Source organism: Pezoporus wallicus, unplaced genomic scaffold, assembly GCF_028554395.1.
Source record: "Pezoporus wallicus isolate ANWC-B61680 ecotype Strahan unplaced genomic scaffold, APGP_CSIRO_Pwel_v1 scaffold_7402, whole genome shotgun sequence".
Lineage (NCBI taxonomy): Eukaryota > Metazoa > Chordata > Aves > Psittaciformes > Psittacidae > Pezoporus > Pezoporus wallicus.
In genome coordinates, this window is record NW_026641037.1 from 5759156 (window position 1) to 5771914 (window position 12759).

At 40.6% G+C, this 12759-nt stretch overlaps 1 protein-coding gene across 1 annotated transcript in view; it reads left to right on the top strand.

The window, feature by feature from the left end:
* The window catches only part of PLOD2 (procollagen-lysine,2-oxoglutarate 5-dioxygenase 2), a 55927-nt gene that overhangs the window by 9074 nt on the left and 34094 nt on the right, over positions 1–12759 (top strand). The window contains exons 2-3 of the mRNA XM_057421887.1: positions 7388–7479; positions 8938–9074. Coding sequence (XP_057277870.1) covers positions 7388–7479; positions 8938–9074 — 229 coding nt within the window. The remainder of the gene's footprint in view (positions 1–7387; positions 7480–8937; positions 9075–12759) is intronic.

Below are 12759 nucleotides of genomic sequence, written 5' to 3' on the forward strand. Positions count from 1 at the left end.
TGGTTACACTGCATATGATGGGTTTCTCCTGTTTCCAGCTTTTGACATCTTTGCAGAATGTGTGAATTTTCAAGTTTTATTTGACATAGAAGTTTAGGCTATAACCCCTATTTATAGGGGAAATAAAAATCTACTTTTTGAGTAGTCTCATATTGCCTTCTTGAGTGATAAGTGGAAGATCATGTGCAAAAAATTTGGATTTTGAAAGTGCTGTTTGATATTGAAACATTTTAGCTGATTAACAATTTTTTGAGTTTTGAGCATACAGCCTGAGTCCATATAAATAAGGAAGCTGCTGTTGCCACCATCAGGGATCCTCTAGCTATCTGCAGAGCTTCAACATAACTTGCAAGCATATGGAAAAGTTGTTTTTAGTACAGTCATCAAAACTTGTATGGATAGAGAATTGGCTATCATGACTGTATTGACTCCATATAGTGTTGTGTAGCCCAATGGTCCATTTCAGTTTTTTTTTTAATGTTTAATGCTTAAAACTTGTGCTGTATTCTCTTTAAAAGCTCTTCACAGTTTTTCAGTTAGTTGGGAACTCGGACTGTTACGTTATTCAGTTTTATGGAGGAAGCAGCAATTGCTCCTATAAATACATTTTCCAACAAGCTTTGTATCAGACACTTTTTTTGGATCTCGGTAAGCTTCATCTTGTTCAGAAGATACTGTAGAATATACTATATTTTCCAGGATATCTTCTAGAAATACAACTCATCTGTTAGAGAAATTACAGGAGGTTAGTTGTATAGCAACACTGTATTCCTAAATAGTTTTTAAAGTTTTATTCTTCCAAAATGTATCGGTTTTATCATGAGGATATGAGAAACTATATATTACATGCCTGTTACAGATCAATGCCTTAGCATACTGTAAGCTGACCCACACACAGCTCAAACTGCGCTAACTGAATATACTTATCAGGGCAGTGATACTAAAATGGCGTGCTCTCCAAACAGAGCTGGTGACATGCTGGAAAACACCCACCAGGCTTCTGGTGTGGAAACAGCTAGGCTGAGGGCAGAGCTGAGGATTGTGATTTCTCTTCCAGGCACAAAAATATTCCCCTTTCAGGTGAATATAGTGGATGGGGAAGTCAGGGAAACTCCTGCTTACATTTTGTTTCTAATGAGATTACTGTAAAAGTCTCGCAATGTGAGTTTTCTTAATGGAGCATGTGCTTTAGGTGAGCTGCGTAAGGAAGGAAAATAGAACTTGTTGAGGGCAATTCCTCTAGTTCACTTTCTGGTTACTGGCGCAGTGTAAAGTTGGAAGGGAAGGTGGGGCCAAGTCAGGGTTCTTAAGTTTGATGATTATACATGTGTAGGTTGCCCCTGCCTTGGATGTGAACAGCCATATGACAACTTTGGTTTGCACTCTGACATCTACTCTTGGTTCCGCTTACTCTTGAACAGTCCTCATTACTGTGCTGTTGAAGCATAAAGGGGAGGAATCCAGGCTGAAAACACTTTCAGTTGTATTGTGTGTTAGTGTGCCTTTCCAGTGATGGAGAAGGGTGCTCCTGTGTGGTGTAAAGGCAAGCTAAATCCAGTCTATGGGTTGGGTTGTTTTTTTTTTTTCTCCTTTTTGGGTGTGTGTGTGTAACCTGTTGGTCTGCCACATCTCTGGAGGTGTGAAAGACATCGTAACAGGCACAATTACATTGCTTAATTAATGGGCTTGGATGCATTCATATGCCTCTTCCAGGTATCTGTCTCTTCCATTTCTCTTCCAAGTATGTGCCCAGACTGTGCCTTAAGGTCATGCAGATCACTGCCAAAGTTACTACCTAACCTTCCTTTGACAGTGTGCATGTATGGGTTTGTGGTTTGTTTCTTTTTTTTAAAGCCACAAAGATATTCCCAGTATACTTCCACTTCCTAGGTTCTTCCATGCTCTCTACCAGTTTGTTGATTTGCTTGCTGGAGACCTTTGGTGAATTGTTTTGCAGGTGTATGCCTCTTTGCTCATTTAAAGGAGAGGTTGATGCACAGTTGTTACTCCATTGAGCAGTTCTGAGAGTGATGTAATCTGCAAAGGAGATAGTAGATTGTTTTATATAGATACTAGAACTGTAAACTGTATTTGTTTACCATTATAAACCACTAGTTTTGAAGGTAGAAATAGATTTTAATGGCATAATGTAGTACCATGCACAGATGTCCTATGATCTTACAGTTTACTCCTACTCCAGAGAAGTCCGTGGTGCTTGAATCCAAGGACCAAATGTCAACTCCCATGCGGCTGTGAGCAACATCCTCAGTTCTGGCTGCTCCGAATCTACTGTACTCGTGCCCGCAACCCCTGGTAGAAGTTATATAGTAATCTCTGTCAGTGTTCATTCAAGATAAATAAGAACCATGTGGGTGTGTGAGGAATGACTGCAGTTCTTTGCTTACTTCTTTGCCAAAGTACAAGGAGAGGGGTTACTGCTACTTAAAGCAATCTTGCCATGTCAATTCCTGGCTGAGACCTTGCCAGGCAATTCACTGGCGACAAAGGCATTGGTTTATAGTTCTTATATGTGGAAATAAATATTTGTGATTCAGTCAGATCACTCATGGTAGCAGCACAAAAGACTGAATAAGAGTGAGATGTTTTGATAACCCTTCACTGGATTTCCTAGTAAGTTGCATGTGCTGTCTATGCAGTGTTGTCTTTCACAACTTGAGTGCTAAAGGGTTTCCTAATTTGCATGTAAAAATGAATTCTTTTGTCACTGGATATACTTTTCTTGGCCAAATGCATGCTCTTTCAGGCTTGTTTTCAAAATGGAACAGCTGTTTTGTGACTGTAACTATCAGAAAGCTGTCTGGAATAATTGCACTCTAGTAACTTCAGCATACTCATACCTGGCATGAAGCTCTTCAGAGATGTTTTTCATGCCTTCCCCTACTTCAGTAGAGGGTTTTCATTTCCTTTTTACACAAACTGACTTTACATGTGGAAATAAATGCCAAGCTTGGTAATCCCCCCCAGTGCCTGCCAAGATGCCTCTGGCAGGCTGTGTCCTGGGAGAGCCTGGTCCTGCCAGGCAGTCTGTACCCTCTGTGGCATCCCAGTGCCCTGCAAGTGTGGAGGGCTGTGACCGCCTGCTGTGTTGTTTGTTTCATGTAAATTTGCATTTTGAGGATGCTGTTATTGTTTGTTGAAAAATATTACTAAAAGTGTGTATTTGTCCCCTTATGGGGGGATAGGCAGATTTAAAGATAGCTCAAGTCTACATGTAACACCGTGCAGTACAGCTCCTTAGGGTAGAGACCTATATGGAGCTTGGGGCAAGGGTTTGTGCCAAAGAGAGTGGTGAAACAGGAACAGTGTCTAGCTGCAGCTAGAATTCATTGTGGGTTTTTTGCAAACAGAGAGTTTTGTGGCTCACTCCCTTGGGGGTACTGGGCCACAGTGGTAACTTGGGGTCTGAGTAATTGCAGACAGCTTTCTGCTGCTAGGCCTAGGTCTTCATTGCACAGCTGGAGCCCTGGAGCTGGCACACTGATGCTCCTGGGGACTCTGGGCCTGTCACTCAACTGCTCAGAGCAACATATACATGCAACTCAGCCTATGGTAAGGGCTCTGGTGCTGCACTGAACATCTGTACCAGTAGGGCTCTTTGTGTGACCAAACCTGCTTCGCGCAGCAGGGACACCGTGGGTGGCTGCAGCGAAAATAGATATAGCTGAGCACATCCTGAAATGGAAATGGCACTTGGATGAACTTACTCCTCTGGGATCTGTGTTATACTTGCACGTTGACACTCCTGTGAGTTCGTGAAGGTCACTTCGGATTTATGTTATGAGACACAACTGGGACAAGTGTTCTAAGAAGTTGTTCTACCTAAATGTAGAAAATGAAGCATAGGTATTTCAAAGTGAATCAAATTAAAAGGTTAAAAAGAAATAAGCAGAAGTATTTGGTGGGCAGAAGCATTCTCTTCCCTCACTTAGCCTGGAAGAAACACTTGCCTCCCATGCTATGCTTGATGGAACTCTGCCAGTAAAACTGGTGCAAGTTGTCACTTGCCTCTAAATAAAGTCACCGGAGCCTGCAGGAATTACATTAATATTTTTGTGATGTCTTACTAGCTAGAAGACTACAGTGCTCTTTCCTCATTTGGTTAATAATGCCCTCTGTAATGTTCCAAGGTAACTATAATTTAGTGCACTTTGCATTGTCTGTCCATACTCACTACAGACAGAGTAAAAAGGATTTTTTTTTTGTGCTCTTTGGTCAGGCACAGATTACTAAAAGCAAGCAAACAAAAAAGCCCCAAACCAACCAAACAAAAAACCCCCCCAAATCCAACCACAAAATCAAACTGAACAACCAACCCCACTATCTCCCCAGAAAACCTCAAGAAAGACTGTCGTCTACAAAGGAAATCTAATTCTACATGGACTCTAAGTGCTATAATTACAGTTCTGCTGCACTTAAATAATTTTTAAGTGTCACATGCACCTAGAATTCTGTGATGCAGCAGAGACATGGAAGTAGAATCATTGAATAGTTAAGGTTGTAAAGGACCTTAAGATCATCTAGTACCAACCCCCCTGCCATGGGCAGGGACACCACACACGCTAGACCGTGTCACCCAAGGCTCTGTCCAACCTGGCCTAGATCACTGCCAGGGATGGAGTGTTTACTGCTTCCTTGGGCAGCCTGTTCCAGTGCCTCACCACTCACAGTAGAGAACTTCACCCTTATATCTAACCTAAACTTCACCTGTTTAAGTTTAAACTCATTGCCTCTTGTCCTATCACTACAATCCCTGATGAAAAGTCCCTCTCTGCCATCCAATCAGAGGCTGCTATGAGGTCTCCACGCAGCCTTCTCTTCTCCAGGCTGAACAGCCCCAACTTTCTCAACCTGTCTTCATACGGGAGGTGCTCCAGTCCCCTGATCATCCTCGTGGCCCTCCTCTGGACTTGTTCCAACAGTTCCATGTCCTTTTGATGTTGAACTGCACACAGTACTCCAAGTGAGGTCTCGTGAGAGCAGAGCAGAAGGGCAGGATCATACCCTTTGACTGGTCACACTCCTTTTGATACAGCCCAGCCTCTTCATCTGTAATTTTAAAAAATAGACCGTTGGCAAGTATGCTAAAAGGAAACATTTCCAATGTGAATCATACATTTATAAAAATAGCTTCCTGTTTTGTGACTGTCTGCAGACGTAACTGAGGCAGCCTACTTAGAACGCTTCATTGGCTGTGAGTGTAATACAGGTTCTTCTGTAGTTTCATGTCAATATAAAGGATGTTATTCATCTGCTCATCTTTGTCCATTTATATAGCTCAGCTTGCAAATCTATATGATTAGCACATCATTATCTTTCATCTTATTCCACAAAACTCAAGTAACATACCAGGATTCATAGTGAATCCTGAAATACTTGTGTAGGTGGAACTGCTTTGGATGCCATGAAAAGAGAATGACAATATCCTGTAAAGAACAGTAGATTATTTTTTGCTTGCCATACTGTAATTGCACATTGATTTTATACTTTCTTTGACTTAATGACTATAGCAGGAATCTGATGCAGCCCATGTTTTTTTCATTTGCATTATGTTGTAAAGTACAGTTTTGAAATCCTTGCTGTTAGCATTCCTCAGGAAGATGTAGGTGTGAAATGTCTACTCCAAACCAAATTCCATGGTTGGCCAGTGCTTGACTGGTTGGTCATCTGGATCAAGGACTTTTCAGTCTCTCATCATGGAAACTTTCGATAATGGATTTGCTTGGCTTGGTGATACAGCCTGGTATGATCAGATTTTTCCTGTTCCCTGTAATTTGAAAATGAAGTGCTTGGCAAAAAATTAATCATAACTTAACCTATTCCATAGAGAAAAATCCTATCCTCTGCCTTCACTTCTGTTTTAGTCATAGTCTAAGATATCATGTTCTTTATTCATTCGGTCGTGACTCCTGTAGAATTACTTTAAACTACATGACCTTTAGAATAAATGATTTTGAAGGTACTGAACCATTATTGATGTGTTTAAGTCTGTCTGTTAGTCAGTGTGTCTATGGACATATTGCACTGGAATCCTCTGTGGACGTCCTTCTATCTTCCTGAGATGTACTCAAGAGATTTCTTAAGTCTGTCCATTAGTCAGTGTGTCTGTGAACGTATTGCACCAGAATCCTCTGTGGAGGTCCTCCTACCATCCTGAGATGTACTCAAGGGATTTCCTTCTGATTCTCGCCTACAAAAGACTACTGCCACTTAAGTGGGATAAAGATGGAGCAATTAATCTTCTAAATCTGTCTTACCAGAATTCTTAGCCTGCTACATCTGTGGTGGTGGACAAAGCTGAAGGGTTAATAAAATGTTTTTCACAGCAGTTGCTTTTAGCACATGATACTGTGCTGATGAAGGTAAACCCAGAGGATGTTTTTTGGGAAAGTGAGGCAACGACAGGCACTGTATCTGGAATGTTCATTAGAGGCGATCAGTTTTACTTTCTTATAAGGACTGATCTCATGGGCTTTGTTTAGAGGGCAGCTGTTGCTTGCACTTAGACTAAATTGGGGAACTGCAATGTGCTCTGGGATCCAGGCTGGTCTGATTAAATACTTGATGTTGTATAGTGGTAGTGTGCTTTGATTATGCAGTATATCGCACAGGGTGCTGAATGTTGTTCAGTAGTTTAACTGGGAAGCTGGTTAGCGGAAGTGCATGGCATCATTTGAACTATGTCAAAAGCCCAGGGATATGAAAGGAAATTGGTTGCAGTCATTTGCCTGCGTGCATTAAGAGGGCACTGCTGTAATTTACAGAGGCTCTGAATTAAAAAAAAAACCACCCAAAACCCTTGCTCTTTTCTCTTGCCCAAAGACTTAAAAGCACTAAATCTGCCTGTTGGGGGACTGGTTTACATAGTTGGTGTTGTGGTGGTTTTTTTTTGTTTGTTTTTTTTTTTTTTTTTTTTTTTTTTTTTTTCCCCCGCCCTGTTTTTATGAAGAATATGAACACTTTCTGTCAGGGGAATTGCCGAGGCTGGGTAATTTCTCTGGTGCCATTCAGTCCTGTGATAAGAGATCACAAGATTAGCTCAGACTGAAAAGTAACAGTTATTTTTGTTTTGAAGATTCCTTCCTGTCCAGTAGTCATACTAGCTTTATTTTCATGTCTTGAGTTAGTTGTTTACAAGAGTAGATAGCTTTCTTTGCTTCCTCTTCCTGCAGATAATTTTAGATACAGCAACCTTGTCAGTAGTAGTTCTTGTTTGATAATATCTCAAGCCTATAATATGACTGTGTATTTGCCTCCTGTCTTGGAATGAGATGCAAGTCCCCTGATGCAGTGCTGTCCAGTGCATTTTTTTGTTATAAACTGTGGCCTGAGAACATACTAATACATGTTCCGTGTTTTTCTCCCTCAGATAAACTACTAGTTTTTACTGTAGCGACTAAAGAACCTGATGGCTTTCACCGTTTCATGCAAACTGCAAAGCACTTCAACTACACAGTAAAGGTATTGTATGTTTTCATACCAGATGTTCATACTACACAGCCTTTAAGACATTAACAGTGCAATAGTAACTGAAATTGCATTAGCTTCCTTGCATGCTGTGGCAAAATAAAACAACTACACAGCTCAGGGGCAGGTAGGGCACTTGTACGTGACCATGCTGCTCTTCCTGTTGCTTACCTGCTGGTTCCCATCTGAACAACCATGAGAGAGTGCTTCTTTCACTGTTTTAAAGATCAGTAGCTATCGTGATCGGTGTCCTCAGTCACTTAAATGTTCTGTCATTATTTACCATACAGCCTTGCTCTTCAGTGTGGCTGATTTTGTTTGAATTAATACTTCTGGAATCAGTACTGTTCTCAAAGGGCTTTGAATGTCTCCTTCCTCCTTAAACAAAGCCAGATCTCTGCTGTGGGGAAGGAGGATCCCAATTAAAAGTTTCTCTGTGTTTTCCAGGAACCTGTAATTCTCTGAGAGGACAAAATGTTTCTATCATTCTTGCTCCGTATCTCCACGTCACATTGTGAGATTGGCCTCTGCGTGACCTTGGGAAAAAGGGAGGGCACTAAACCTCTTCTAAACTTTCCCCACAAATTGGTCTGCAAGAGAAAATCCAGGAATTGTTGGTGTTATAAATTTTTTCTGCTTAGTTATGATGGTGTCTCCACCATAAATAGGAAATTATTTGAGTCTTTGAAGTTTGATTTGAACCGCTGAACTTGGGAGAATGAGAGAACCTTTCAGCCTGATAAGGCTGTACTGAGGCACCCAAGAAGCCTGAGCTCTGGGCATATCTATTTACTTTGCAGATTTGTCCAAAGCTTCATGCAGTGCGGATCTTCCAGGTTTTGATTTCCAAAAACATTATGTTCAAAACCCACAAAAAGTTTAAGTGTTTTTGTTACTTTTTGAGCTGTAATTTGCTATAGTGCTTGGCTAGGGAGGAGTTTTGTTTAGCTGATTTTGGCAACCACCAGAACCTATCCTTTCCATATGGGAAAGTGTTCTGGAGGGATCTGAGAAAGATTGGAGCTTGCGATTTGGATTAGTAATAACCTGATCCACCAAGCTCTCTTAATCTTCCTGTTCCCAAAGTGATTGCATTGACTTTTAAAAGTCTCACTCACTGCTTTTAATACAGCTTTTGAAACAATTATTAGTGTTTGTTTCTGTTGTGGGTCGTTTTTTTTTTTTCCCCATCTGAAGGAGACTCATTTGAATAAACGGTGGTAGCAGGCAATTGCTCAATTCTTACTTAGTTAAGAAATGTCTCATGTTTTTGCAGTGATGTCATTGTGCTGAATGCTGCTTCAGACATGGAAAACTTATGATGCTGGAAATGCTGCCTTGTTATGCTTTAATATGTTGCTTCTGCTTTAACATCTGTTTTCAATAAGGTCCTGCTTTAAAAAGCCTCTTGGTTTTGGGTACTAGCAAAAATGCTTTTTTTCCTTCTTCCAGGTACTTGGAAAAGGTGAAGAGTGGAAAGGTGGGGAGCTGCCTAATTCTATTGGTGGAGGGCAGAAAGTTCGGTTACTGAAAGAAGGCATAGAAAGCTATGCTGATCAGGAGGACTTGGTTGTAATGTTTGTTGAATGGTGAGCAAACCTGGCTTGTTTTCTTTACATTTTAGTTTGAGTAGGCATGCAAAAGTCGCTGCCTGACATGCTGAAAGTTGCATGCTGCTTTTCCCCCTTACTGTTTGCTTGAGAGAGTTTGCTTCCATTTTTCTTTATTTATAAAAATAGTAGGCTGCTCACAGTGCTGCTTTCTTGAGGGGCTGGAAGACTAGTTTTTGGGAGCTGACAGGCTTTTAGGCAAGCCTTCGTCCTCTCTGCTGCAGCGAGAGCTGGACGTGGCTGCAGGCTAGGAGTGTGGAATGACGGAGGGGAGCAAAAGCAGCTCAAGAAATAAAGTGGCTAGTAGGGACCAGAACATGATCTTGTTCCATGAAGTAACAGTGATATGGAGGAAGCTCAAAAATGGGGATCTGAGGAAAGCATTTAACAGGAAAGCTTCTTTTACATGTTAGAGGACTGAAACAAGAGGTGTGTTGCCAGATATATACCCCACTGGCTGCGTGATGGAAAGATGGGGCGACAGTGCTCCTGCAGGTGCCAGATTATAGCTCATAGAACAGCTATGCTTGAGCATCCTTACTGGAGGGCAGACGGGTTTCTCCGTGTCACAGAGAACAGGGAGCTCAAACGTGTTCAAATCCTACTTTTCCCATTGCTTTCCTCTGCTTCCCCTTTCCCTCCACCTCCTAATTGGTAAGTGGAAAAAGTATCTTTCTAAAAGTAAGTATTGCATGTTTGTTCACAGTGTGGTCTAACTGGTCATGCAATAACTGACACTTTTAAAATTAATTTGGGAGATAATTTTGTTCTTTACTAAATGAGATGAATCAGATATTTACTATTTACATTAAATGTCTTTGTTTTTGAATTTATTGTCCTGATTCATCACTGTTTTCTTCCTATATGGTAAAATGTGCAAATTTTTTAATCAAATTTGGGTATAGCTCAAATTCTTCTCCAACATAATTTATTCTCTTGAGGGACAGGCTGTCTTCTGGCATGGATGAGAGAATACAGAGGACCATGTGTGTTGAAGTGCAGATGCCATAATCTATTTTGTCATGAAAAATCACAGGATTTAAGACCACACAAGTTCTTGAGGTCTATAGTCCCAAGTACATATTGATTTAAAGTTGGTGGAACTGATTCCAGATAGAAAAAAAATAGGTTGCTGATTCTAGCCTTATGTTTTTATTCTCATGAGCTCTTTAATTTCTAAGAATCCTAGTTTGTAATTTTTAAATGTTGATCAATGTGTTTGTAACTTTGGGAAAGACAAATATAGTGAACTTCCTTTATTTTTCACGTGTTTTTTGTTATATTCATGGTGAAGCATTTGGAATATTAATCTTGGGGGCAGGGAGAGGAAATGTCTGGTTTACTTACTGTAACTAGGCAAGTAAGTTCTAGTGAACTGTTTACTTAAAGTTGGGTTCTTGCTTTTTTTTTTTTTTGAGCAGTTTTTTATGTGGCTCACAATTCTGCAAAAAGTTTGTACAACTTCTGTTCGTAGCTTGTGTCTAGGTGCAGATAGCAAAATGCTTTGCCTGCAGATGGAATGCTATTTAAATTAGGCTTGTTTTTGCAAGAGCTAACTACTGGTTTTCTTTGGACCATTTCAGGTTGAACTGGCTAATGGCCAGTGTAGACTGGATAAAATGATTGATGCTTTGACTGTTCATCCAGAACTCTCACAGCCATCTATTTGTGTTCTGGAAGATTTTTGAAGCCTCTGTTTTGTCTTGACCTTTTTTTTTTTTCTTCCTTCCCCTCTCCTTAAATATCTTTCAGAAAGTAAGAGATAACTACATTTTATACGTATCTCAAAGTGGTTGTCATGCCAGTGGGGATACAGTATAGATGACAGAATGGCTGTGTGGCTGAATAGTCCAATTAAATAAAATGAGATAAAGGACTTGAATTGCTGGTTACTAGTTATCCCTCTCCCACTTGTATTTTCAGCTCTTAGCTTGCAGCCCCAGTAGTAACAAGTCCTTGTTATAAAAGTTGTGGGTGAAAAAAATGCATTTACAGTTCCAGAGGACCTGAGCCACCTTTGACATTTTCTTGTGTTGTTGAGTGTGTAGCTGGGATGCTTTGCTACTGCAAGAGGAGGAGGGATGGGTGGATTCTAGCTTCAAACATCTGCCATCTGAGAGCTTCAGGAAATGGGACTGGAGTTGTGGAAACTTTGTTTTCTTTTTTCTCTCCCCCCCCCCCCCTTTCTTCTTCTTGCTTTCAACTTAATCAGAAGGATTTATGAAGACTAAATAAAAAATTGTCTGAGCTTTTCCAGCTTGCCAAGGCAGCCTGCATTTTCCTGCAAAAATTCACATTTTTTTTTTCTTCCCTGTCAAATTTTGAAGCCCTGTTTAAAATAAGTCATGTTGAAGAGAACTGATCTGTAGCAAGTTCATCATCTTGTGTGTCTTAGTATAGGCTTTTTCCCTTTGTGTATAGCTAAAATATTTACAGTTTAAGATTGTCAGGCATTGAAACAGGCTGCCCAGGAAAGTGGTGGAATCACTGTCCCTGGAAGCGTTCAAAACCCATGTTTTGAACAAGGCCCTTAATGACACAATTTAGTGGTTGCCTTGGCAGTCCTGAGGTAACAGTTGGACTTGTAATATCAGAGGTCTTTTCCAGCCTAGCTGATTTTGTGATTCTTTGTGAATCACTCATAGTAACAGTATAAATTGTCAAGGGTAGTCCTGGAACACGTTTTGTGATGGATTTAATGGTTTAGACCTGCGTCCATGCAGGATTCTTACTCCTGCATAATATCCATTAGTGTGTAAAGTTTACAATAATTGCTAATGCAGCTTAATAGCTCTGTACTGTGTTTCTGTTACAGACTGTGCTCTATTAGGTAGTGTATCCCTTTCACAAGCAGATCCTGTGGCTAGCACAGCACTTTGCTCAACTTTGGCTTTCTTTTACAGAATGACAGTCCTTGGAAGCAATATACCAGCTGTAAGTCATTGCAGCAGCAGCGCTAAGCTGATCAAAGAGGAGAAGCACAGCCTGCCATAAGCTATTAAGTTAAAGCCTCAGACAGATTTCTGGTTTTGTCTGTTTTTGACTTGTCTCCTATTTCTTGCTTGTTCTTCAGGCTTATTCTGGCTTTGAATCAGGTTAGACCAATTGAATGGAAAAAGGGAGGGAAGTGTATTCCTGTATATTTGGGCAGACACAGGCAGTTTTTGCAAAACTGGGGAAGCTTCAAAATGCACAATATTTTTCTGTACATTCTTCTGCCAAAGTTACAGGAAAACATAGCAGTGAGTTTTCAGAAACCCACTTTCTTTATATAGACTACATAACACGCTTCCTCTCTAGGATTCATTCTTTTCTCTGCGGTGGAAATGTTCTTTTGCATTTGTAAGTCAGGTGGTGTTGAGTTCTCCCAGACCAATTGCATGAAATTCCCTTTGAAGAAAAGCCATTTTAAGTAATTTCAAAACTGTAGTAAAGAAGTACCAGAAGTCAATAATAGTTGGTCTGTTGGCACTATTGCTGGCTAGCAAATTGCAGTGCAAAAAGTTCTGTGTACTGCAGGTGAAGGTACTGCTGTCTTCCTTAGTCCAGCTGAAAGACTTTGCAAGGACAAAATCTTGGTCAGGGTTAGATCTTTCAGTTATTGGTTGCTGTACCATTCCTTTGCCCTCTGTCAGGGCTTATGATTTTTAGTTCATAAGGTAGA